We start from the raw sequence: 20,029 nt of genomic DNA on the forward strand, positions 1-20,029 counted from the left end.
AAAGTGGCAAAATCCCAGCACCCCTTTAAACTCCCCCCCCGCAGCAGGCCCCCTGCACCCCCAGACCTCCTCTTGGGGCTGGCTCAGAGATGTTTCCCAGCAGCTGCTTCGCCCTGGGCAGCGCCGCAGGAGCCAGGACCTGGGAGCTGCCTGCCCCTGTCCCAGCTTTATTGCCTGAGGGGCCAGGGGGAGCCGGGGCACAGCCCGGAGCTGCCACCCAGGGAGGGAAGGAAAGGGAGGGAAAGGGCGGACAGGGCCGGCAGGGTCACGGCGCGGCCGTCACGGTGGTGCCGGCGGTCCCCGGCGCGTCCTCGGCGGCGTCCGGCGGTGCCGAGAGCTGCTCTGCACGGCGGGGAGAGCACCGGTGACACCGGGTGGCTGCTGGGGCCCCGGGCTCGCCCCGTGCGTGCCCTTACCCGCTGCTGCTCCGGGCACAGCCCCGGCTGCCGCTGCTGCTCCGGGCACAGCCCCGGCTGCCGCTGCTGCTCCGGGCACAGCCCCGGCTGCCGCTGCTGCTCCGGGCACAGCCCCGGCTGCCGCTGCAGCTCCGGGCACAGCCCCGGCTGCCGCTGCAGCTCCATCCTCCGTGCCTGCGGCGGGCTCAGCATCCTCCGGCGTGTCGATAGGCTCCTGGGCACCGGCGCCGGCCCTGGGGGGCACAGGGACGTGTGGGGCTGACCAGCCCCGGGGGGGCACAGGGATGTGTGGGGGTGACCAGCCCCAGGGGGGCAGAGGGACTTGTGGGGGTGACCAGCACTGGGGGGGCACAGGGACTTGTGGGGGTGACCAGCACTGGGGGCACAGGGATGTGTGGGGGTGACCAGCCCCGGGGGGGGCACAGGGATGTGTGGGGGTGACCAGCACTGGGGGCACAGGGATGTGTGGGGGTGACCAGCACTGGGGGGGCACAGGGATGTGTGGGGGTGACCAGCACTGGGGGGGCACAGGGACGTGTGGGGGTGACCAACACTGGGGGGGCACAGGGACGTGTGGTGGTGACCAGCCCCGGGGGGCAGTGGTGCTGGGCTGGGGACGCTTCGGTCACTCACGTGCGGAAGAGGAGGTCGTGCAGCCCTGGGGACAGACAGACAGACAGACATGAGGGGGGGGCTATGCAGGGTCTGTGCCCCCCCGGCCCCAGAACTCACGGGGGAGGCTGTCCCGGTGCCGGGCCACCCAGCGCACGGCCAGCAGCGAGGCAGCGGTGGCCACCAGCATCCCCAGCGCCGCCGCCGCCGTCACCGCCGGGTAGGCCTCGAAGGGAGGCTCGGCTGGAAGAGAGCAGCACAGCTCCGTCGGCCCCTGCGTGGCCCCCGCGGGGACGAGAGCAGAGGGAGTGCAGCAGGCGGCAGCGCCCCCGAAAGGCAGGTGGGGGAGCTGCAGCTTCCGCCTGTTCACTCTGGAACCTACTGACGGCACCGCGCGCTCGGCTCGGCTCCGGCGGGACGCGAACGCCGCCTCCTGCCCCGCGGCCCCGCTCCGGCCGCTCGCCCCCCGGCCCCCGCCCCACTTCACCTGGGGTCTGCACCTCGGAGGGGTGCCCGGCCCTGCGGTGGTTGACGGCCAGGACGCGGAAGGCGTAGACCACGGCCGGGTCCAAGCCCCCCAGGCGCCGGTCGCGGGTGTGGGGCTCGATGTCCCCGGCGGCGGTTTCCCAGGGCCCCGGAGCCTGCCGGGAGGGCTTCTTGGCTCGGCGCCGCTGCACCACGAAGCCGGTGAGGTTGCCGCTGCCCTGCGTGCGCCACTCCAGCCGCACCTCGGTGCGTGCCCGCGTGTACCGCAGCCTGCTGATGGTGACGTTGGGGGGCGCCGGGTACCCTGCGGTGAGACAGGAGGGGTTGGTGCAGGGGGCACCGAGCTGGGTGGCTGTGTTGAGCTGCTGCAGGGTTGGAGGCTCTGCAGAGGGACCTGGGCAGGCTGCAGGGAGCAGCCAAGGCCAAGGGCATGAGGCTCAGCAAGGCCAAGGGCTGGGTCCTGCCCTTGGCTCACCACAACCCCAGCAAGGCTCCAGGCTGGGCCAGAGGGGCTGCAAAGGGCCCAGCAGCAAAGGCCCTGGGGGTGCTGGGTGCCAGCAGCTGCAGAGGAGCCAGGGGGTGCCCAGCTGGGCAAGAAGGCCACCAGCAGCCTGGCCTGCAGCAGCAATGCTGTGGGCAGCAGGAGCAGGGCAGGGATTGTGCCCCTGGGCTGGGCACTGCTGAGGCCACCCCTGCAGTGCTGCCTTCAGCTCTGGGCTGCTGGCTCCCAGCAGCACCTTGAGAGGCTGCAGCAGGGCCAGGGAAGGGCAAGGAAGCTGGGGAAGGGTCTGGAGAAGAGGGCTGGGGAGGAGCAGCTGAGGGAGCTGGGGGTGGTGAGGCTGGAGCAGAGGAGGCTGAGGGAGACCTCCTTGCTCTCTGCAGCTCCCTGCAAGGAGGCTGGAGCCAGGTGGGGAACAAGGGAGAGGACAAGAGGAAATGTCCCCAAGTTGCCCCAGGGGAGAAGAAACCTTTTGCCCAAAAGGGTTCCCAAGGCCTGGCCCAGGCTGCCCAGGGCAGAGATTGAATCCCTACCCTGGAGGTGTTGCCAAGGGGCAGAGCTGTGGTGCTGAGGCCATGGCTTAGCCTCAGCCTTGGGAGGGTTAGAGAAGGGTTGGACTGGATGAGCTTCAAGGCCTTTTCCAAACAAAATGATTCCATGGCCCCCACCCCGAGGACCCCCAGAGCCCTGCCAGGACTCACGCTCCACATGGAGGCGGACAGGGAGGCTGGCAGTGCCCACGGCGTTGGCGGCGGCGCAGCGGTAGGTGCCACCATCCCCTGGCCACTCAGCATCCTGGACTGTGAGGTTCAGCCACGCTTCTCCCTGCTCCAGCTGGTACTTGGCCAACCCCGGAGTCACCTCCTGCTGCTTGGGGTCGTACCAAGCCATGCTGGCACCAAGACTGGCACCACCATCGTGACGCCGGCACGCCAGCCGCGCCTCGCCGCCCTCCAGCACCACCACCTCGCTCCTCTCCGCCTCCAGCCTGGGGACATCTGCGCAGCGAGAAGGGACGGCAGGGGGGACATGGAGCCCCCTGCGGCACGGCGGCAGCGCCGGGGCGGCAGGGCGGGGGCAGGGCTTACCCAGCCGCAGGTGGCACTCGGTGCTGGCGGCCTGCAGGGGGTGTGCGGCTGCGCAGATGAAGTCCTGGCCCCGCAAGCTGCCATCGGCGCCCAGCACCAGGACCGTGGTGGAGGGCGAGGGGTCCCCCAGTGCTTGTCCCCCACTGTCCTGCCAGCGCAGGCTGACTGGTGGCATCCCCCCCTCCCACTGGCACCGCAGCATCACGAACTCGTCACCCTTGGTGGCCGCCGCCGTGCAGGAGGGGCTGCCGGCTGGGACCCCTGTGGGGTGGGGAGGTGTCGGGGTGGGGTCCGGTGCCAAGTGTCCCCCCCCACACCCCGCAACAAGGAGACGCCCCCCTCAGTGCTCCGCACCCCAGCTGTGCCACGGAGATGCCCATTTGGGGGCCAGGCTGGCGCTGGGGGAGGTCCCAGCCAAGGTGGCATCACCTTGGGGTAGCCCACCTCACGGTGTGGGGTTCCCCATGGCCTTGCCGTGCCAAGGAGGGGGTCAGGCAGGCACTGGGGGGGCACACACAGAGCCATCCGTACTCACACAGGGTGGTCCCGCACGCAGCCCCCTGCGGCAGCGCCGGGTGGGAGGCCAGGCAGGAGAAGGAGCTCCCGTTCCTGGTGGCCGCCCCTGGCTGGATGCTGGTGGCCATGGAAAAGCTCATCCCCATCACCCCCTCCTCCTCCTCCTCCTCCTCCCTGGAGGGTCCGGGGCCCACCCAGCGCAGCCGTGCCGGGGGGAACCCCCCTAGCCAGCGGCAGCGCAGGGCCACGTCCCGCAGGTCGGCGGTGGGCAGGGCGGAGCAGCTGGGGGTCCCGGCTGGTGGATCTGCGGGAGACCATCAGCGCTGGGGGGGGGGGCGAAGGAGGCGCCCACCCGCCCCCCACGGCGTGCCCCTCATGCCCACGTCCTCACCAGGGAGCTGCGTTGGTCCATCTCACCCCGGAGGGGGGGACCCGCGGGGCCTCCCCCTGTCCCCCGGCGTTACTCACAGTAGACGGTGAGGACGATGGTGGCCTGGGTGCGGGTCTGCAGGTGGCTGTTCTCTGCCAGGCAGGTGTAGGTGCCCGCCTGGGCGCGGGCGATGCCAGAGATAACGTAGGTCTGGCCGGTGTGCACCTGGGAGCCGTTGTGCAGCCAGACGTAGCGGCTGGGGGGGTTGGAGGGCGCCAGGCAGCTCAGCACCACATCCTCCCTCTCGCCCGCGGAGAAGCCTCCCTGCTCCGGGGAGAAGGGCTCCACGCTGATGGCAGGCTGGTCGGGGCCGTCTGCGGGGCACAGACCCGGTGCCACCAGCCTGTCCCACGCGGGGGCACCGCCCTGCCCAGGGCACCCTGCCCGCGGGTGGCACACCAGGCTCTGAAGCCTCCTGAGAAAGGGCACCGCAGGGTGGCTGCGGATGTGCCACGGTGCACGGTGGCCGCGGATGTGGTGTTCCACCGTGGGCGGCGCCCCCCGTGGGCATTGTCCCCCCGTGGGCGGCGCCCCCCCACTGGGCAGTGCCCCCCGCGGGGGTGCCCCCGCGGCACTCACAGACGATGTCGAGGAACACGGGCTCGCTGGTGCGGTTGTTGACCTGGTTGCCCACGGTGCACGCGTACCAGCCTGCGTGGCTGCGGTTGGCCGGCGTCAGCCGCAGCTCAGCCCCGGCGCCCCCCAGCCCCTCGGGGGGCACTGCGGCACCGCCCCGGGGCTCCTGGTGCTGCCAGGAGAAGCTCAGCGGCTCCGTCCCCTCCCTCACGGAGCAGGTCAGGGCCACCGCCGCCCCCTCTGGCGCCGCCGCCGCCGTTGGCCGCACGAAGGGCTTGGAGACCGGCACTGGGGGCAAGCAGCCGTGGGGGCTCCTGAAGGAAGCCTCCGTCCCCTGGTCCCAGTCCTGCAGTCCCAGGCCCCTCCTGTGCCACCCCCAGAGCATGCACTGGCTAGTGAGGGCCTGTCCTGGCTAGCAGGATGGTGGTGAGAACGGCTGTGGGCCAGCGAGGGGCAGTTGGGGCTGTGGGCACTGTGGGCACAGGGACTGCTGGAGTGGTCACCGTGGGCCAGTGAGGCTGATGGCATGTGGGGTTGGCCAGGCCAAGGAGATGGGGATGGCCACTGGGGTCCTGAGCTGGCTAGTGGGGTGCTGTGTTGGCTAGTGGGGCACTATGTTGGCTGGAGGTGGGGGGTTCATTGGCTAGTGGGGTGCTGTGTTGGCTAGTGGGGCACTATGTTGGCTGGAGGTGGGGGGTTCATTGGCTAGTGGGGTGCTTTGATGGCTAACAGGGCTCTGTGTTGGCTCCTGGGTCCCTTTAGTGGCTGGTGAGTGCTATGCTGGCTCGTGGTAAGCAGCTAGCAGGGTGCCACGTTGGCTACCGGGGTGCTTTGCTGACTAGTGCGGCTCTGCATTGGCTAATGGCATGCTTGACTGACTGGTGGGCCACTACCATGGCTAGTGTGGCTCTCCACTGCCTAGTGGCCTGCTACATTGGCTAGCAGGGGGCTCTACATTGGCTAGTCAGGCTCTGTGCTGGCTATTGGCTTTCTTCCTTGGCTAGTGAGGCACAGTTTCAGCTAGTGGGGCTCTGTGTTGGCTAGTGGGGCTGTATGTTGGCTGGTGGAGCCCTTTGCTGGCTAGCAAGGTGCTCCAGTGGCTAGTACAACACAACCTTGGCTAGTACAACACAACCTTGGCTAGTACAACACAACCTTGGCTAGTAGGGCTCTATGTCTGATAGTGACCTGCTTCATTGGCTAGTGGGACCTATCATTGGCTAGTGGAGCCCTTCACTGGCTAGTGGGGCCCTTTGTTGGCTAGTGAGACCCTTCATTAGCTAGTGGAACCTTGCTCTGGCTAGTGGGGCCCTTTGTTGGCTAGTGAGGCCTTTCAGTGGCTGGTGGAGCCCTGTCATAGAATCAGCCAGGCTGGAAGAGACTCTCAGCCAGGCTGGAAGAGACTCTCGGCCAGGCTCTCCCCAGCCGGATCCAACCCCCCAGACCACAGCACTGAGTGCCTCATCCAGGCCTGTCTTGAACCCCCCCAGGGACTCCACCACCTCCCTGGGCAGCACATCCCAACAGCAAATCTCTCTGTGAAGAGCTTCTTCCTAACACCCAGCCGGAACCTCCCCTGGCACCTTCCTGGCTAGTGGAGTGTTCTGGTGGCTAGTATGACACTACCTTGGCTAGTGGCGCTCTGTGTCTGATAGTGACCTGATTCACTGGCTAGTGGTGCCCTTCACTGGCTAGTGGTGCCCTTCGTTGGCTAGTGGGACCCTTTGTGGGCTAGTGGTGCCCTTCGCTGGCTAGTGGGATCCTTTGTGGGCTAGTGGTGCCCTTCACTGGCTAGTGGTGCCCTTCGTTGGCTAGTGGGACCCTTTGTGGGCTAGTGGTGCCCTTCGCTGGCTAGTGGGATCCTTTGTGGGCTAGTGGTGCCCTTCACTGGCTAGTGGGATCCTTTGTGGGCTAGTGGTGCCCTTCACTGGCTAGTGGGATCCTTTGTGGGCTAGTGGTGCCCTTCGCTGGCTAGTGGGATCCTTTGTGGGCTAGTGGTGCCCTTCGCTGGCTAGTGGGATCCTTTGTGGGCTAGTGGTGCCCTTCACTGGCTAGTGGGATCCTTTGTGGGCTAGTGGTGCCCTTCACTGGCTAGTGGGATCCTTTGTGGGCTAGTGGTGCCCTTCACTGGCTAGTGGGATCCTTTGTGGGCTAGTGGTGCCCTTCACTGGCTAGTGGGACCCTTTGTGGGCTAGTGGTGCCCTTCGTTGGCTAGTGGGATCCTTTGTGGGCTAGTGGTGCCCTTCGCTGGCTAGTGGGATCCTTTGTGGGCTAGTGGTGCCCTTCATTGGCTAGTGGGATCCTTTGTGGGCTAGTGGTGCCCTTCATTGGCTAGTGGGATCCTTTGTGGGCTAGTGGTGCCCTTCACTGGCTAGTGGGACCCTTTGTGGGCTAGTGGTGCCCTTCATTGGCTAGTGGTGCCCTTCACTGGCTAGTGGTGCCCTTCGTTGGCTAGTGGGATCCTTTGTGGGCTAGTGGTGCCCTTCGCTGGCTAGTGGGATCCTTTGTGGGCTAGTGGTGCCCTTCATTGGCTAGTGGGATCCTTTGTGGGCTAGTGGTGCCCTTCGCTGGCTAGTGGGATCCTTTGTGGGCTAGTGGTGCCCTTCACTGGCTAGTGGTGCCCTTCATTGGCTAGTGGGATCCTTTGTGGGCTAGTGGTGCCCTTCGCTGGCTAGTGGGACCCTTTGTGGGCTAGTGGTGCCCTTCACTGGCTAGTGGGATCCTTTGTGGGCTAGAGGTGCCCTTCATTGGCTAGTGGTGCCCTTGGTGGCCAGCACAGCAGAGGCTTTCAGTGCCAGCGTGTGCAGGGCTGTGCCACAGCCGGGCAGGATGGCACCGTGCTGGGCAGTGGGTGGCTAGCAGGGCCCGCGGGGCGGCCAGTGGCTTACCGAGGACGCGCAGCAGCACCGCAGCGTAGCCGACCCGGAGGCGGCCGCGCTCCGGGAACAGCCCCTGGCAGAGGAAGCGCCCGCGGGCGGCCACCCGCAGCTCCCGCAGCTCCAGCGTCCCATTGCGCAGAGCCACCCGGCCCAGGCTGCCCGCGCCGGGGGCCACTGCCACCTCCCAGCCCGAGCCCACGGCCACGGCCCGCGGGGGCCCCGAGCCTGCCGCCGCGAAGCTCCAGAAGACCACGGCCGGAGGCGCCGCCGCCGGGCGGCCGCAGCTCAGCTCCACCGCCCGGCCCCGCACGCCGGTCACCGTCCGCTCCTCGTAGGCAGCCTCGTCGCCGGCCAGCAGCTGGCCTGGCACAAAGCCTGCGTGGCGACCCGGTCAGCGCTCTGCTGGCCCAAGCCCTCCCGTCCCGCCGCCCGCCAGGGGACGTCTGGGGTCTGTGCTCACCCCCGGCCAGCGCCGGCAGCAGGCAGAGGATGCAGGCTGCCCTCCAAGGCGGCGACGCTGCCCGGCCCCGCTCCATGCCATGTCCGGTGCCAGCTCGAAGCAGGGCTGCGCTCTGCACCCAGACCTCCTCTCCGGTTTCCCCCCCGCCGGGGTAATTAGGCCCAGCCCTGATTAACTATTAATTATTTATCAGTCGGGGTGGGGGGGGGACAAGAACCTGACACCGAGCCCGTCTGGGCCCCCGCAATCTCAGGGCTGAGGCTGGGTGTGCTCGGTGCGGGAATGGCATCACCTAACCCCCACCGCTGCAGGGGGGATTCCTCCTGCCTGTTCCACCCCCCCTCCCCAATAAATTGTGGGGCTAACGGGGGGGAGGGGCAGAGGCTGCTGCCCCCCGGAGTGCAAATGTGGCGATTGGGAGCCGGGGAAGCCGGCGGCCGGCAGGGTTTGATATTACATCTCCCACTCTCCAGCCCATCAAACATTCATGGGGGGAGCAGCGACGCTGTAATGGAACCCGGGGGGAGCCTGGAGCACCCCCAGGGGGGATTTTGGGGTGTGGATGGTTCAGGGGCGGGGGTGGGCACAGGAGGCTGCTGCATCCCACCTTCAAAGCTGGGATCGTCCCAGGGGGCTGGTCCAGAGCAAATGCAGGCAGGAGGAGGCAGGATACAGCAGGAAGATTTCCCCCCCCCCCCCAAAGAAAATCCCTTAATGAGAATGAATTGCTCATGATGGATAATTGCACTGCCAGTGGTGAACCTGGCACTGCCCAAGCAGAGGTCTGGGGGCTCAAAAATACCCCAAATTCGGTGGGAACTGAGAACTTCCCTCACACACACACACACACCCCAGCAGCAGAGGATCCAGAGTCCCCCTTGCCCCCCCAGCACGGCCTTTTTGGGCTCAAAATGCCCCAAATGGGTTAAATTCAGTCGCGGGGGGAGGGGGTGGGGAGTGCTGGGCTGGGGCTTTGCTCCCCACCTCAAGCTGCTGCCAGATGCCTCCATCAAGATCTCTCCCATGCAGGCTGGGACTGGGAGAAGCAGGAGATGGTGACCAACAGGTTGGTCCTCGGCAGAGCCCTCCTGGCAGGGCCACCAGGGCTGCTCCTGCAGGGCTTGAGGAAAAGAGGAGCCACAACGAGCCAGGGATTAAATAAGTCCTTTTTATTGGAGACTTTTCTCGGCGCCAGCGAAGCGAGGAAGCCCCAGGGGACAAAGCCACGGCAGGGCTGGGGACCAGCGGCCCAGGCGAGCTCCGACCTCGCACAGCGCTTGGGAGGCACCGGGGAGGCTCGGGGCCGGCAGCGGCGGCCCCGCGCTGCCACCTAGCGGCCGCCGCTGGCTCTGCGCCCCGGCGCTGGCGGCAGGGCAGCTCTGCCCAGCTCCGGTCCCACCGGCAGGCCGCTGCCCGCTTTCGGGGCCTGCTCTCGGGACTCCCCTCCCGGTTTGTGATCGCTCCACCCAGCGTGGCGCAGTGTGACCCCACCTGAAACCCCTCAAGCCCCAAAACCTCAGAGAGAGAACCAAGAACAACACCAAGGACAACAATTGGTGGCCGTGGGGTTGTCTCCCTCCTACCTTCTACAACATCAGAACTAAACCAAACAGCCAAAACAAAGTCAACCAAAAGAGAACTGGGAGATTGCTCTGGGAGCTTCTCCTTACATCCTGCAGCAAAGCTGGAACCCTGGGAACACATCCCAGCTCCTCACTCAGTTTTCCAGCTCCTCCAGCTCCTCCATGTTGTCTGGGTCCAGCTGCTTGATCTTGATGCCTGTAGGAGGGACAGCACTGAGCCAGGGGGTGCCCAGCTGGGCAAGAAGGCCACCAGCAGCCTGGCCTGCAGCAGCAATGCTGTGGGCAGCAGGAGCAGGGCAGGGATTGTGCCCCTGGGCTGGGCACTGCTGAGGCCACCCCTGGAGTGCTGCCTTCAGCTCTGGGCTGCTGGCTCCCAGCAGCACCTTGAGAGGCTGCAGCAGGGCCAGGGAAGGGCAAGGAAGCTGGGGAAGGGTCTGGGGAAGAGGGCTGGGGAGGAGCAGCTGAGGGAGCTGGGGGTGGTGAGGCTGGAGCAGAGGAGGCTGAGGGAGACCTCCTTGCTCTCTGCAGCTCCCTGCAAGGAGGCTGGAGCCAGGTGGGGCTTGGGCTCTGCTCCCAGGGAACAAGGGGGAGGACAAGAGGAAATGTCCCCAGTCTGTCCCAGGGGAGGTCCAGGATGGCCATAAGGAACAATTTCTTCCCCTCAGGGGTTGTCTCAGGGGTTGTCAAGGCCTGGCCCAGGCTGCTCAGGGTGGAGTCAGATGGAGTCTCCAACCCTGGAGGGCTTCCAGGATCTGGTGCTGAGGGCCATGGCTTGGTGGTGCCCTGGCAGTGCTGGGTTCAGGCTTGGACTCCATGATCTGAAAGGTCATTTCCAACTGAAACAACTTCATGGTTCTATGAAAACAGGCACCGTGGTCTGGAATCCACCAGTGCAGCCCTGGCAGTATGCAGATTCCCTGACAGTCCTCCTGACATCCAGCACCAGCAATCAGTTTGCCCTCAGGAAGGACCTGTGGCCAGGGCTGAGCATTGCTGGGGCACCAGCACCCCTGGGACAGGGATCCCCAGGGTAACAGGAGGTAAAATGGCACCTGCAGGGCTGGGGCAGCAGGGCCAGAGGAGGCCACAGCAGTGCTGGCAGGGCTGGAAGCCCTCTGCTGGGAGCCAGGCTGAGAGAGTTGGCCTTGGGCAGCCTGCAGAGGAGAAGGCTCCAGGGACACCTTCTGGTGGCCTCCCAGCACCTGAAGCAAGCTGGGCACAGAGGCTGGAGCAGGGCCTGTTGGGCCAGGCCAAGGGGGGATGGTTGGGAAGGCAAAGAGGGAGCTTGAGAGGGGAGAGAAGGAGAAATGGTTGAGCCTGAGGCTGGGGAGAGCCTGGCCCAGGCTGCCCAGAGAGGTGGAGCTGCAGGGGGCAGCTCAGGTTGGTTGGGGCTGGGAGCAGCCTGCTGTGCTTGGGGATGTCCCTGGGGGCTGCAGGGGGCTGCACTGGATGCCCTTGGAAGGTCCCTGTCAACCACCACTCCATGACTTGATGATCTCAGGTGCTCTGGGTGAGGGGACTGCCCTGGAGGAGCTTTGGGGGTCCCTTCCCACCCCCAGCAGCCTGGGGCTCCAGGACACCGAGTGGGATGAGCCCCGGGGGCCGTGCAGCCCAAGCAGGGGCAGCTGCAGGTGGGAGCCAGGCCGCGGGGGGTGAGCAGAGGCAGCTGCAGGGCAGGGCCGCCAGGGGCACTCACGGAAGTGCTTCTCGATCACCTCGATGACCCAGAGGTTGTGGCTCTCCACCATGCTGAAGGCGATGCCCTGCTTGCCGAAGCGGCCGGTGCGGCCGATGCGGTGCAGGTAGGTCTCCAGCTCCAGCTCCTTCTTCCCGTCCATGGGCAGGCTGAAGTTCACCACCACGGTCACCTGCTGCACGTCGATGCCTGCCGACAGAGCAGCTCTGCACTGCCACCAGCCGGCCCCCGGCGCTGCTCCCGCAGGCCGCGGCGCGCTCGGCGCCCCCCGGGGGCAGCACACCTCTGGCACAGATGTTGGTGGCGATGAGAACCTTCTCCTTCCCCTCGCGGAAGCGCTGGATGATGTTGGCTCTCTGGGCCACCGTCAGGTCTGCTGTCAGGATGCCCACTTGGTGCCCATCATGGCACATCTCTGCTGCCAGCCACTCTGTGCTCCTGCGGGTCTGGGGGCAGGCAGGCAGGAGGGGGACTCTTCATTGGCACTGCCCAGGGGCACAGTGCCCAGGGGGGGTTGGAAGCTCTCCACACCAGGACACTCCACAACCTCTCTGGGCAGCCTGCTCCAGGCCTCCAGCACCCTCCCAACAAACAACTTGCTCCTCCTCTTCCCCTCCAACCTCCTGGGCTCCACTCTCTGCCCACTGCCCCTTGGCCTGGCCCTGGGCACCACTCAGCAGAGGCTGGCCCCAGCCTCTTGCCCCCCAGGGGCCCTTCAGCTCTTGCTGAGCATTGCTGAGCATTGCTCTGGGGCTGCTCTGCTGCAGGCTCTCAGCCCCAGGGCTCTCAGCCTTGGCTCCTGCCAGAGCTGCTCCAGGCCCCTCAGCAGCTTCCCAGCCTCCCCTGCCCTCTCTCCAGCACTTCTCTGGCCCTCTGCCCCTGGGCAGCACACAACTGCCCCCAGGGCTCCAGAGGTGGCCTCAGCAGGGCAGGGCAGAGGGGCAGCACAACCTCCCTTGCCCTGCTGCTGCCCACACTCTTCTCCATGCCCCCAGCACAGCCTTGGCCTTCTTGGCCCCCAGGCCACCTTGCTGCTGCTGGCCAACTCCTTGTCCCCCAGCACTGCCAGCTGCTGCTGCTTGCAGCTGCTTGCCAGCAGCTTCCCCCTGCCCTGTGCTGCTGCAGGAGGTTGTTCCTGCCCAGGGCCAGGACCCTGCCCTTGCCCTGCTGCCCCTTCAGGAGGTTGCTCTCCCCCAGCTCTCAGCCTGCCCAGGGCTCCCTGGGTGCCAGCACAGCCTGAGGGCTCTCAGCCAGTGCTCCCAGCTCTGTGCCAGCAGCAACCTGCCTGAGCCTCCACTCTGAGCCTTCAGCCAGGTCAGTGCTGAAGATGCTGAACAGGACTGTAGTATCACTAAGGTTGGAAGAGACCTCCAAGATCATCGAGTCCAGCCTGTCCCCACAGACCTCATGACTAGAGTAGGGAGGCCACTACTGCCCACTGCAGGCTTGAACTCACAACCTTCCCATGAAGGGTCTTATGTGCTACCGAGTACAGGGCCCAGCCCTGAGCCCTGGGGCACAGCAGGAGCTGCAGGCCTCCAACCAGACCCTGCCCCACTGCCCACAACCCTCTGAGCTGTATCCTTCAGGTGGGTCTGAACCCACCTCACCCAACCCACACCTCCTCCACTTCCCCTGCTGGGACGTGAGGGAGACCCTGCCCGGAGCCTCGCCCAAGCCCAGGCGGCCACCACCAGCAGCTGCCTGCCCGGCAGGCCGGGGAGCTGTACCTGGCAGAAGATCATGGCCTGGCCGATGGTGATGCTGCCATAGATGTTGCAGAGGGCTCTGTACTTGTGCTGCCGGCCCTGGCAGACCATGAAGTACTGCCGGATGTTGGCCAGGCTGAGCTCCTCCTCGCGCAGCGTGATCAGGATGGGGCTGCAGACCATCCGCTGCGCGAAGGCCCGCACCCGCTCCCGGAAGGTGGCCGAGAACAGCAGCATCTGGCAGCTCTTGGGCAGAGCCCTGCCAGGGGCAAGGTGGGCCTGTGAGTCCAGACACAGCACCCTGCTGCCTCCCAGCCTGACCTTGGCTCAGAGAGGCTGCAGCTCCAGGCTCAGCCAGCTCCAACCCCCTGCCCATCACACCGCAGCAGGTTGCTCACAGCCACCCCCAGCCTGGCTGCAAACACCTCCAGGCAGGAGGCTGCCACCACCTCCCTGGGCAGCCTGTGCCAGGCTCTCACCAACCCTCCTGGGCAACAACTTCTTCCTCACAGCCAAGCTCAAGCTCCCCACTTCTAGCTCTGCTCCATCCCCCCCCAGTCCTGTCCCTCCCTCACACCCCAGAGCAGAGGGGCAGGATCCTCTCCCTCCACCTCTGGCAATGGGCACTGGCAGCCCAGAAGGCCAAGGGCAGCTGAGCTGAGCTGCCCTTGGCCTTCTGGGCTGCCAGTGCCCATTGCTGGCTTTCTGTCCCAGGCCTGATTCCTGCCCCCCTCAGAGGTGTCCCAGACCCCTATCCCTCCCTCACCCCCTCCAAAGTCCCTCCCCAGCTTGCTTGCAGCCCCCTGCAGCTCCTGGAAGGCCACCAGAAGGTCTCCTGGGAGCCTTCTCCTCTGCAGCCTGCACAACCCCAACTCTCCCAGGCTGTCTGCAGAGCAGAGCAGCTCCAGCCCTCTGCTCCTCCTCCTGGCCCTGCTCTGGACACCTTCCCCTTCCCTGCTGTCCCCCAGCCAGGAGACTTTTGCTGCAGACTCAGATCATTTGGAGGAGGATTCCCCCAAAGCCAAGGCTGGCAGGGGGCAGGGGCAGGCAGGGGCTGGCAGGGGCTGGCAGGGGACAGGCACGGGGCAGGTAGGGGTGGGTAGGGGTGGGGAGGGGGCAGGTGGGGGCAATCAGGGGGCAGCAGGGGGCAGCAGGGGCAATCAGGGGGCAGCAGGGGGCAATCAGGGGGCAGCAGGGGCAGCAGGGGCAGCAGAGGGCAATCAGGGGGCAGCAGGGGGCAGAAGGGGGCAATCAGGGGGCAGAAGGGGGCAATCAGGGGGCAGCAGGGGCAGCAGGGGGCAGCAGGGGGCAATCAGGGGGCAGCAGGGGGCAGAAGGGGGCAATCAGGGGGCAGCAGGGGCAGCAGGGGCAGCAGAGGGCAATCAGGGGGCAGCAGGGGGCAATCAGGGGGCAGCAGGGGGGCAGCAGGGGGCAATCAGGGGGCAGCAGGGGCAGGCAGGGGGCAATCAGGGGGCAGCAGGGGGGCAGCAGGGGGGCAGCAGGGGGGCAGCAGGGGGCAATCAGGGGGCAGCAGGGGCAGCAGGGGGCAATCAGGGGGCAGCAGGGGCAGCAGGGGCAGGCAGGGGGCAGCAGGGGGGCAGCAGGGGCAGCAGGGGGCAATCAGGGGGCAGCAGGGGGGCAGCAGGGGGGCAGCAGGGGGGCAGCAGGGGGCAATCAGGGGGCAGCAGGGGGCAATCAGGGGGCAGCAGGGGCAGGCAGGGGGCAGCAGGGGCAGGCAGACACCTCTGGATGCGGATGCTCTGGCTGGACAGCCCCTGGGTGTCGATCATGATGTCAGCCTCGTCCAGCACGAAGAGCCGCAGGCGCCGCAGGTCCAGCAGCCGCAGCTTGAAGCACCAGTCCAGCACCGTGCCCGGCGTGCCCACCACCAGCTGCTCCCTGCACACCGTGCCCTGCCGGACTGCCAGAGCGCCGCTGGCACCGGGCCCTGCCGTGGGCACCGTGCCCTGCCATGGGCACCGTGCCCTGCCATGGGCACCGTGCCCTGCCGGACTGCCAGAGCGCCGCTGGCACCGGGCCCTGCCGTGGGCACCGGGCCCTGCCATGGGCACCGGGCCCTGCTGGACTGCCAGAGCGCCGCTGGCACCGGGCCCTGCCGTGGGCACCAGGCCCTGCCATGGGCACCATGCCCTGCCGGACTGCCAGAGCGCCGCTGGCACCGGGCCCCGCCGTGGGCACCGGGCCCTGCCATGGGCACTAGGCCCTGCTGTGGGCACCGGGCCCTGCCGGACTGCCAGAGCGCCACTGGCACCGGGCCCCACCATGGGCACCGGGCCCTGCCATGGGCACCGGGCCCCGCCATGGGCACTGGGCCCTGCCATGGGCACCAGGCCCTGCCGCGGGCACTGCCCGGCAGCCTGCCCCGCGCTGCCCCTGCGACCTTCGGGGGCTCCTGGAGCTCCAGAGCAGAGCTGCAGCTGGGGCTGAGGCTGCCCCACAGCTTCCCGGGGGGAAAGCAGCCTGGGAGCAGCCAGCAGGCAGGGAAAAGCCTCCCAGGAGAGGGCAATGCAGAAACCCTTCTGGGAGCTTCAGAGGCCCACGGAAGAGACCTTCCAGACCCTGCAGTGCAGCCCTGAGCCCAGCACTGCCCCTTGGCAACACCAAACCACGGCCTCAGCACCCCTCCAGGCACAATCCCTGCCCTGCTCCTGCTGCCCACAGCATTGCTGCTGCAGGCCAGGCTGCTGGTGGCCTTCTTGCCCAGCTGGGCACCCCCTGGCTCCTCTGCAGCTGCTGGCACCCAGCACCCCCAGGGCCTTTGCTGCTGGGCACTTTGCAGCAGGGCAGGACCCAGCCCTTGGCCTTGCTGAACCTCCTCCCCTTGGCCTTGGCTGCTCCCTGCAGCCTGCCCAGGTCCCTCTGCAGAGCCTCCAACCCTCCAGCAGCTCAACACAGCCACCCAGCTCGGTGCCCCCTGCAGGCTCCTGAGGCAGCCTCGATGCCCTCACCCAGGTCATTGATGGAGCCCTTGGAGAGCCCTGGGCCCAGCACTCAGCCCTGGGGACCCCACTTGTGGCTGGCCACCAGCTGCAGCTAACTCCAGTCCCCACTTCCCAGGGTGTGTGAGACTCCAGGCAGCCCCAGGCTGAAGGAGAGGCTGCAGGCCCAGCTCAGGCCCAGCTCAGGCTCAGCTCAGGCACAGCTGCAGGCCCAGCTCAGGCTCAGCTCAGGCACAGCTCAGGCACAGCTGCAGGCCCAGCTCAGACACAGCTCAGGCCCAGCTCAGACACAGCTCAGGCCCAGCTGGGGCCCAGCTGGGGCCCAGCTGCAGGCACAGCTCAGGCCCAGCTCAGACACAGCTCAGGCCCAGCTGCAGGCCCAGCTCAGGCCCAGCTCAGACACAGCTCAGGCCCAGCTGCAGGCCCAGCTCAGGCTCAGCGCAGGCCCAGCTCAGGCCCAGCTGGGGCCCAGCTGCAGGCCCAGCTCAGGCCCAGCTCAGACACAGCTCAGGCCCAGCTCAGACACAGCTCAGGCCCAGCTCAGGCTCAGCTCAGGCACAGCTGCAGGCCCAGCTCAGGCTCAGCTCAGGCACAGCTGCAGGCCCAGCTCAGACACAGCTCAGGCCCAGCTCAGGCCCAGCTGGGGCCCAGCTGCAGGCACAGCTCAGGCCCAGCTCAGGCTCAGCTCAGGCCCAGCTGGGGCCCAGCTGCAGGCACAGCTGCAGGCACAGCTGTGGCTCAGCTCAGGCCCAGCTGCAGGCACAGCTCAGGCTCAGCTCAGGCACAGCTCAGGCACAGCTGGGGCCCAGCTGCAGGCACAGCTCAGGCCCAGCTCAGGCCCAGCGCAGGCCCAGCTCAGGCCCAGCTGCAGGCCCAGCTCAGGCCCAGCGCAGGCCCAGCTCAGGCCCAGCTGCAGGCCCAGCTCACGCCCAGCTCAGACACAGCTGCAGGCCCAGCTCAGGCCCAGCTGGGGCCCAGCTGCAGGCACAGCTCAGGCTCAGCACAGGCCCAGCTCAGGCCCAGCTGCAGGCCCAGCTCAGGCCCAGCTCAGACACAGCTCAGGCCCAGCTCAGGCCCAGCTCAGGCCCAGCTGCAGGCCCAGCTCAGGCCCAGCTGCAGGCCCAGCTCAGGCCCAGCTGCAGGCCCAGCTCAGGCCCAGCTCAGACACAGCTCAGGCCCAGCTCAGGCCCAGCTCAGGCTCAGGGCAGGCCCAGCTCAGACACAGCTCAGGCCCAGCTCAGGCCCAGCTGCAGGCCCAGCTCAGGCCCAGCTCAGGCCCAGCTCAGACACAGCTCAGGCCCAGCTCAGACACAGCTCAGGCCCAGCTCAGGCCCAGCTGCAGGCACAGCTCAGGCCCAGCTGCAGGCTCACCGCGGTTGCCCCGGACGGCGTAGGTCACCCTGGTGTCGGTGCAGTACTGCCCAAGCTTCTCGATCACCTGCCCGATCTGCAGGGCCAGCTCGTAGGTGGGGGCCAAGCAGAGGCACTGGGGGGGCAGAGGAGACAGTGGTGAGACCAGAAGTGTCCCAGCTAAGAGCCAAGGGTGCTCCCAGGGGTGGGATCCAGCAGGCAGGAGGAGCACAGGGCAAGCTCCCTGCAGAGCACAGAAGGATCAAGAGTTGGTTTGGAGGGGAGGACGCCTGGGACACAGCAGAGCTGGAGGGATGCAGGCAGAGAGCAGCTGCTGGAGCTGCAGCAGAAATTCACCTCCTGGAGCATGGTGCTGGTGGCTTCTGGGCCTGGCTTCAAAGGGATGGCTTAAATCACCCCACAGGGCCCAGATGAGAGGCCTCCACTCACAGCAACCAGCTCACAAAGCTGATTCTGCACACAGAGAGGTGCCTGTGGCTCCTGGGGGGGGCTGAGCCACCCCACACCCAGCAGTTTCAGCAGCTGCTCCAAACTTAAACCTCCAGGACAGCTGCAGCCCAGCTCAGTGCACTGCCAGTGCCTCCCCAGAGCAGGCACCAGGCTCTCCCTACCTGCTGCTGGGGCTTGATCATCCTCTTTGTGGTTAAAATCACAGCAAGATGGGCCCAAACCCAGAGCTCTGCTCCCAGGAGCGTGTGGGAGGCCTGGGCAGGGCCCTGCTGCCTGCCCCCTGCCTCTCCTGCCTTACCTGGGGGTGCTTCTCGGCGGCGTTGACTCTGCTCAGCATGGCCAGCACGAACGCTGCTGTCTTCCCTGTGCCTGACTGGCTCTGGGCTATCAGATTTTGGGGCCTGCAAGGCCAGAGCTGCTCAGAAGAGCCAGGAGGGGGTGGGTGTGCCTGTGCTGTGGTGGGGGGCTCAGGGAGGGCTGTGCCACTCACGGGTAGGCCAGCATGATGGGCAGAGCGGTGCCCTGGATCTTGGAGGGCCTGTTGAAGCCCATGGCATAAATCCCCTGCAGAAGCTCCTTCTTCCTGCAACAAGAATACATAGAATACATAGAATACATAGAATAAACCAGGTTGGAAGAGACCTTCAAGATCATCGCGTCCAACCCATCACCAATCCAACACCGCCCAAGCAACTAACCCACAGCACCAAGCACCCTGTCAAGTCTTCTCCTAAAAACCTCCAGTGATGGTGACTCCACCACCTCCCCAGGCAGCCCATTCCAATGGGCAATCACTCTTTCTGTATAGAACTTTTTTCTAACATCCAGCCTGAACCTCCCCTGGCGCAGCCTGAGACTGTGTCCTCTTGTTCTGGTACTGCTTGCCTGGGAGAAGAGACCAACATCTGTCTGTCTACAACCTCCCTTCAGATAGTTGTAGAGAGTAATAAGGTCACCCCTGAGTCTCCTCTTCTCCAGGCTAAGCAACCCCAGCTCCCTCAGCCTCTCCTCGTAGGGCTTATGTTCCAAACCCCTCACCAACTTTGTTGCTCTTCTCTGGACTCGTTCCAGCAACTCAACCTCCTTCCTAAACTGAGGGGCCCAGAACTGGACACAGTACTCGAGGTGCGGCCTAACCAGTGCAGTGTACAGGGGCAGAATGACCTCCCTGCTCCTGCTGGCCACACTGTTCCTGATGCAGGCCAGGATGCCATTGGCCCTCTTAGCTGCCTGGGCACACTGCAGGCTCATGTTCAGTCTACCGTCGACCAGCACCCCCAGGTCCCTCTCAGCCTGACTGCTCTCCAGCCACTCTGACCCCAGCCTGTAGCTCTGCATGGGGTTGCTGTGGCCAATGTGCAGAACCCGGCACTTGGATGTGTTAAATCTCATGCCGTTGGACTCTGCCCAACTGCCCAGCCTGTCGAGGTCCCTCTGCAGAGCCTCTCTACCCTCCAGCAGATCAACTCCTGCCCCCAGCTTGGTGTCGTCAGCAAATTTACTGATGATGGAAGAAGAAGAAGCGTCACAAAGGGCCTGCTGAGCCCCCAGGGGGCTCCTGGCAGGCTGAGGGGCAGGTGACTCACAGGGACAGCTCCTCAAAGGTCTTGATGGAGAAGAGTGGGGAGCGAGGGTCCTGCTGCAGGACCTCCACGTTGTGGCTGGACTCCACCAGGGAGGTGCGGATCAGCTTGTTCAGCAGGGAGACTTCAGCCAAGCTCACTGCAAAAGGGGAAACTCTCCACAGCAACGCTCCTGGGACTGGTTTGCTTGGGGGAGACCAACCAGGAACCCAGCACTGCCAGGGCACCACTACATCGTGACCCTCAGCACCACATCTCCAGGGCTTTCAATCCCCTGCAGGGATGGGGACTGCACCTCTGCCCTGGGCACCTCCTCAAGGGGATGAAATTGTTCCCCATGCCCAACCTAAACCTCCCCTGGTGCAACCTGAGGCCATTCCCTCTTGTGCTGCCACTTGTTCCGTGGCAGAAGAGCCCAAGCCCCACCTGGCTCCAGCCTCCCTGCAGGGAGTTGTACAGCACCAGAGATCTCCCTCAGCCTCCTCTCCTCCAGGCTCTGAGGCCATTCCCTCTTGTGCTGCCACTTGTTCCGTGGCAGAAGAGCCCAAGCCCCACCTGGCTCCAGCCTCCCTGCAGGGAGTTGTACAGCACCAGAGATCTCCCTCAGCCTCCTCTCCTCCAGGCTCAACACCCCCAGCTCCCTCAGCTGCTCCTCCTCAGATTCCCAGACCCTCCACCAGATTTGCTGCCATTCTCTGGACCCACTCCAGGCCTT

The 20,029-nt window shown here is 66.1% G+C and overlaps 2 protein-coding genes across 2 annotated transcripts; both read right to left on the reverse strand.

Annotated features, from left to right (window-relative positions):
- Positions 1–265: 265 nt before the first annotated feature.
- VSIG10L2 (V-set and immunoglobulin domain containing 10 like 2) lies at positions 266–8,060 on the reverse strand. The gene is made up of 12 exons (XM_054176016.1): positions 7,963–8,060; positions 7,512–7,877; positions 4,627–4,911; positions 4,086–4,361; positions 3,637–3,921; positions 3,102–3,362; positions 2,715–3,011; positions 1,516–1,818; positions 1,149–1,271; positions 1,050–1,074; positions 417–649; positions 266–342 (listed from the first exon to the last, which is right to left on the reverse strand). The coding sequence occupies exons 1-12, from the start codon at positions 8,036–8,038 to the stop codon at positions 266–268; spliced, it is 2,607 nt and encodes an 868-aa protein (XP_054031991.1). The 5' UTR covers positions 8,039–8,060.
- A 1,585-nt stretch (positions 8,061–9,645) lies between these two features.
- DDX25 (DEAD-box helicase 25) lies at positions 9,646–18,314 on the reverse strand. Its single transcript, XM_054176062.1, has 8 exons — positions 18,222–18,314; positions 18,030–18,132; positions 17,282–17,396; positions 14,694–14,871; positions 12,972–13,209; positions 11,525–11,687; positions 11,242–11,430; positions 9,646–9,741 (listed from the first exon to the last, which is right to left on the reverse strand). The coding sequence occupies exons 1-8, from the start codon at positions 18,281–18,283 to the stop codon at positions 9,680–9,682; spliced, it is 1,110 nt and encodes a 369-aa protein (XP_054032037.1). The 5' UTR covers positions 18,284–18,314; the 3' UTR covers positions 9,646–9,679.
- Between the last annotated feature and the right edge of the window lie 1,715 nt (positions 18,315–20,029).

The sequence above is a fragment of the Dryobates pubescens genome, chromosome 34, assembly GCF_014839835.1.
Source record: "Dryobates pubescens isolate bDryPub1 chromosome 34, bDryPub1.pri, whole genome shotgun sequence".
Taxonomy (NCBI): Eukaryota; Metazoa; Chordata; class Aves; order Piciformes; family Picidae; genus Dryobates; species Dryobates pubescens.